The following is a 6,118-nucleotide window of genomic DNA, read 5'->3' as shown; positions in this document are numbered from 1 at the left end:
ACCTCTCTGATGGGGCTGTAGGAATCTCTGGATGAAGGGGTAGAAATTAAAGAGAAAAAGCTGCAGGAAAGAAGTTGTAACAGATTAGCTTATTGCCTTGTAACAAGAGATCATCTTCATAGGCTGTAAAACAATCAATGATTCTATACAGCATGCTCTCCAAATTCCTTGGATTTCATTGCATGACACATTCTCCTGTCTCAAGTTTGATGTACGTGGAGATGAGGAAAAGACTTGTCCAAAGGAAATAAGGCTCAACTCGAAGCTTGTGAAATCCAGAGTGGTTCCTGTTAGACCACAGAGAACTTAAATCAGGGCACTCAGATGCGCAATTCTACCATGTGACACCTCTCTCTCAGGGACATGATCTCCTCTCCCAAAACAGAAAGCTCTGGTAGTTTCAATCACACCTGGTCTGCACCTCACAGATTGCTGCTCCCAAGCAGTTTACAGCCTCCTTTGAAAAGCTTTTCTCCTTTGAAGAGCCTCCCATGAACAGAGGTCTCGAAAAAGACATCTGCTCTATTTGTCAGAGAGAACTCAGCTGTTCCACACAACAGCTTTCTACAGTAGAGTTCAATTAGTACCACAAGTCTACACCACTGCGCCATTCCATGAGGCCCACTGGCAGCAACCTGACTATACATCTGCACTTTTCAACAGACAGAAAAATTAAACCTCAATTTCCAGAGGCACAGCGCCAGAACATACTGCCACCCAGACCAGTCTGGCTATCATCAGGCCATTAAAGAGTTATCAGAGAACTTACCTCATGTATTCCAACTAGCCGAGATATTAAGTCCATGAGCATCATCTTCACTTCAAATCGTTCCTTACAGTTCTCCAGCTGCTTCAGCAGTTTCTCTGCAAAGTCTGTAAAAAGCAATAACAGGCTTGTGGTAGACTGAAGAAGCATAAAGCATAACTCCATTTGGATTAGGTTAAAAAGGTCAGTTTTGGTTTTTTTAAGGCCCAGTGCACTTGACCAGAATAAATTAGAGGTGGTTAGAACACTTGTCCCAGTGGGTTATTTTCCTTCTCACATGTCTAGAAGGTCTACAGCTGTGCACAGCTTCAGCAGAAAGGAAAATAGCTTAAGTTTCACAGCAATAGAAGCACAGTGCTAGTATTTCAAGATAACTTTTTTCGTATATTTTGGGTTCCTCTGGAAAAAAAACCTAGAGGTTCACTAGATCAGACTAAGGCCAAGTCAAGTGATATCAGACTACATCAGACTAGTCCTAGAAATATTTTTCAAGAGGCTAAGCCAAAGAAGCTACAGTAGATAAACTATTACTCTCCATTCACCAGATTATAGCCTTTACACATACCAAGTGCAACCATGTCCTGATCTGTAGCAGCCTGAAACAGAGATCATGTAATATTGCTCTTTGCTTCTCTGACTACTCACAATTGCTTCACATACTAAGCACAGCAGGGCTGATTTCACTTTTCTGAGCTGCCGTGAAAGTCTAGCATTAGACACACTGCACATATCACATGGTCACATTCCTATCTGCCTGTCACTTGGATTCTGCTTGCATAGCTGTGTCTATGGTTCAGAGGCTGCAATTAACATGACTTGAAAAAAAAACAAGTACAAATCTTACCTTGGGGATCATGAATCAAGTGAATAGCAGAAAAGTTGAACACTTCTGGCTTGCTTTTCTTCTTTTGTTTCTGCATGGCAAGGAGATATATTTCTTTACTTCCCATAAAAGACCTGCAAGTGCTTTGGTTTCTGGCTGGTGTTACAAGCTACTGTTTACCATTCTTTTCAAAAAGAAGCACTGGAATTTGAACAACTATCACTCTTTTCCACAGCATAGTTTCCTGCCACCTGACCCAAGACACAACAGGTGCTGCAGTAACAAGTTACTTATTCAGACAGCACATATTTTTTAAGTAGAGGATCAGAGAGTACCCAGAGCAGAACTAATCCACAGTTCAGACTCTGTTTCCAAAAAGCTCTTGAGGCCAACATGGCACACACATGGCCACTGGATGCCAGAACACTTGAAGACTTCACCCAGAAGAGATGACAGAAGGTAACTAAGTCAACAGGGGCAACCAAAGATTTCTGCACTTGAAGGACTAAGGTGAAACGTTGCCCAGTCAGACACCACTCTGCTCACCTTGAGAACCTTCATCGCTTTTTCCAGTTTCTTCTTGCGCTTGGTGGTTTTCTTGTTTGTTGCGTACCGAATCATCAGATCTCTGGCTGTGGGAAGATCATCCTTGAGAACAAAAGGAAAACAAGACTCAGATGACATCAGGCTTCAATCAGGAATCATAGAAACAGAAGTAGAATCAGTTTTTTTCAGAATCACGTATCCAATTTGATATCCATCTTCTTGAACTTAATTATAAAGAAATACTAGCATTTAAAAATGCCAATTCTCTAAAACTAGACTCATACCTACATGCCAGAGAGATCACAAACACTTTACAGCACATGAACACAGTAGTTTCTACAGCTGCTTAATTAGGGAGTATTGTTCACTCAAACGAATAATGACATCCAGTATTAGGAGGTTCTGACCTAAGATGCCATTAGGTTATTGGTCTACTCAGTGTAACTGTATCATGTACATTCTATACATAACAAGAAGTGGAGCACAAAGTGAAATGTGAAGTCAAAACAGACACCTGAAAAATAAACCAGCTTCCAACACGGCAGGTGAAAGCCACTTTGCACAACTCCAGGACACATCCAGCAATTCATGTCCTCCCAAACCACACTGACCAGCCCCTGCTTAGGTCTTTCAAGTGAACCACTTCTTTCTCAGCAATGGGAAAAGAAGAGCTCTTCACATCTGTCTTTACACTGACAGCTAAACCATCTGCTATCAGTTGGAGTCAGCCATCAAAAACACTTGACTGTGAAGGGTGGAAACACCTTGAGGAAACAGGATACAAAACTAAGTACCACAGATACAGATGGATTGACAGGGTCAGTGTCACTAGGAAGACAGGCTTATTAGAGTTTCAAGAGATACAAAGAGAATATTTAACCATAGCACCAACCTCAGATTCCGAGTCACTGTCTTTCTTCTCATCTTCATCTCGCCCAATGAAGAACTTTAAACTGGCAACTAACACCTGAAAAGCAAACTAAGTTTCATGCAGGAGAAGACAAACTGACAAGAGTATTTACAAGAGCCCCACATCTTAAGTTATGGAAAGACTCTCGCAGTTTTTCATAGGTGAAATCCTTATAATGTTGATGGAGGAGTCAATATTCTGATGGTCTCTTCCGAGCAACAGTGGCAAACACACCTTCACACACCAGCCTGCACTCATTACAAACTTTCAGTTCGGGTGCTCTGTACATGAGACCCAAATGCCACCTCATCCCACCACAACTACTATGTTGAAGATAAAGCAGAAAAACCATCAGTGAAACTAATTAGCAATTAGAAAATCAAAAGCTGCATCTACAGGTAAAAGGTAGCTTAGGTAAGACACCGTCTAATCATGGGTTTCCCATTCTCACCTTCGTCACTTTTGAAAAGCAGCCAGTTGTGATGACATTTACTGTTTTGGCATCATTCCTGGAAAAAAAAAAAAAACAAAACAAACACATCTCCTTTGACTTCAGGTATGGCAATTTCAAGTTATTCTCAGAAAATTAATTCTCACGAACCATGACTCCTAACAAGCATGAAGATAGATTAGAATCCAGTCTGTCAGCGCTCTAGGTAGTTAAGCTTCTTCCATTGAAAGAGCAACATCATCATTCACCCCAGCAGATACCACTGAGAGTTTCTGCTGAGTAAGAAACCCAAGAACTGCACCACCAGTGCTCCACCACTAATCAAACACACAAACAGAGAAGCAGCAGCAGCAGGCCCCCTGCTCACCAGCTGTATCACTTGCCCTGTTTGTGCATCTCATTTCTCTTCACGAACAAGGAAGTGCAAAGGAGTTACAAATCTGAGGAATTTCAAGTCTTTCACCTGGTTTTACAGGCAGAAAACCACGTGGTGGTGACGAGACTACTGGCTTCTCAGTCATCTAGAATGAACTTTGACTTAAAACCAAACAATTTTCCTCTACCACAGCTGTATGCTGGTATTATCAGCTTTCATGTGAAAAGCTCAAATAAAAGGTGTACATAGCTTCACTTGTGAATGCAATGCATGTATTTAACAATTTTCCTCTACCACAGCTGTATGCTGGTATTATCAGCTTTCATGTGAAAAGCTCAAATAAAAGGTACACAGCTTCACTTGTGAATGCAATACATGTATTTTACATGTCATTTTTAACTAGAACAAATATTTAAGTTAAATAACACTGAGACTTCACACAAGACTATTTCTTCCCAGCTAAACTCCACCCCACAGAACACAACCCCACTGGAACATAGATAAGGTCAGTATGTTTAAACCACTGCCCCCTGCATTACATTTTGCCCTGTAAGCCACAAGTGATGTCAGGATAAACACGCAACAAACACGAGCCTGCCAGACCTACCAAACCTACCAAATATTCCTTCGGTAAAGTTCAATCATCACATCCAGAGATATCTTTGCCGCAGTGGGATTGCTGTCTCTCAACATTGTGTACATGAAGTTCTGCAGGGTCTAAGAAACGGGTTTGGACACATTTATGATTAGAAGTCTCTCACAACATCAAGAGGTTAAACTTAAGTAATAACTGAACACTAAAATACTTACTGTGTTTACTTTATTGTTCTTGTGTTTAGCATTGACATTCTTGATGTCTGTCACGATGTGCGTATACAAAGTCTGTAACGGAGAGACAATAGGGAGTAGCCTACCCAAGTCAGATCAAGAACAAAGCAGATAAACATTGAGGAATAATAATTAAGTATTAAAATAAGAAAACCAAACTAATCACCACTGAGAACATTATTTTCTCTTTAAAGTTACAGTCAGGAAAGCAGCAAGAAGTTACCCTGTGATGTCTCATGAATGTTTTATTTCCACATATTTGAAAAGCATACTTAATTGACACTACAATAAGGCAGAAAAATTAATAGCATTTAGCATGGGCTGAAGACAGCCCACGCCTGCTTCCTTCAGGCACATTCTGATGACCAGCTGAATAATTCTGGTGGCAGAAAATAATTACTTTGAGGTTTTCTACCATAAAAGTGAACAAATGCTCTTAACATCTGGTTTGATTTTAGTTCTTTTACTCCTAAGTTCTCAGAAAGAATCCAGCGAGACCTTCTCTGCCAGCAACGTGGTTATGGTTTTCACCTGCAGACACATCCAAGCTGCTCGACTCCAACTCAGGACAGGCCCACAGCTTGCGAGAACAGACAAGAGGTGCACAACAGCACGCTCATTACTAATAGACCGTACACATTAAGTCTTGCCTCTTATGCTGAAGAAGCAAAGCTACACTCAGCTTAGCTCTTTAGTCACCAAGAAGAAAAGTTGTCCACCAGCGCCTCATTACCACTGCGAGTTGGTCAAAGCCCAGTGGAAATCAAAACTGGTTTCTGAAAGCACAGCTCACCTGGCGTAGAAGCTTATCGTGACACCGTAGCAGCTGAAAGAACAGCTCCAGCAAACTCGTTGCATTTATTAGATTTTTGTTCCTTAACAAGATCAAAGCCTTACAGAAGGTCTGCAAGAGAAACAGGGAATAGGAAACAAAACTTGATAAAATTCTCCAGTTGCCATCTCTGTTAAAAGATGAAGCAGCAAACCATAAACTCAAACCTCACGCTCAAAAGGCCTATTTTAACTACAGGACGGAGCCTGCCCAAAACGCCTTTCCCCGTGGGTCTTACCATGCGCAGGTCTGGATCCAGGACCGTGTGGTGGTAGGAGAGCAGCTCCTTCAGCTGCTGCGGAAAGCTGGCCATGTGCTCCGGGTAGCAGTGGGCAACCTGGGCAGAGACATTTTTTTTTCCCGCAGCCGCTGCGCTCGGGGCGGCGACGTGGTGGCCAGCGAAGGGCTCAAGGCGGGACAGCGGCTTACCTGGGCCAGGAACATGACCAGTTCGGCCAGCTCCTTACTGGGCTTGTCCGGCTGGAAGGTGAAAATCTCCACATGGGACTGGTAGTGGTGGTACTGCTGGAGGAACTGAGAACACACCGGGGCAGCAACTGAGTGAGACAAACAACACCCGCTCCCC

General features: G+C 42.3%; 1 protein-coding gene across 1 annotated transcript; it reads right to left on the bottom strand.

The window, feature by feature from the left end:
* Window positions 1–9: 9 nt before the first annotated feature.
* LOC104268371 (protein SDA1 homolog) lies at window positions 10–6,066 on the bottom strand (the record flags this gene model as incomplete). Its single annotated transcript, XM_009868577.1, has 11 exons — window positions 10–60; window positions 770–873; window positions 1,611–1,680; window positions 2,136–2,237; window positions 3,028–3,102; window positions 3,497–3,554; window positions 4,489–4,589; window positions 4,683–4,754; window positions 5,494–5,604; window positions 5,771–5,869; window positions 5,962–6,066. Coding segments are annotated over 11 exons (948 nt in total), but the record flags the coding sequence as incomplete, so codon positions are not given.
* Window positions 6,067–6,118: the final 52 nt, after the last annotated feature.

Source organism: Apaloderma vittatum, unplaced genomic scaffold (assembly GCF_000703405.1).
Source record: "Apaloderma vittatum isolate BGI_N311 unplaced genomic scaffold, ASM70340v1 scaffold41554, whole genome shotgun sequence".
Lineage (NCBI taxonomy): Eukaryota > Metazoa > Chordata > Aves > Trogoniformes > Trogonidae > Apaloderma > Apaloderma vittatum.
Note: the sequence above shows the minus strand (reverse complement) of the source record. Positions and strands in the feature narration are given on the sequence as shown.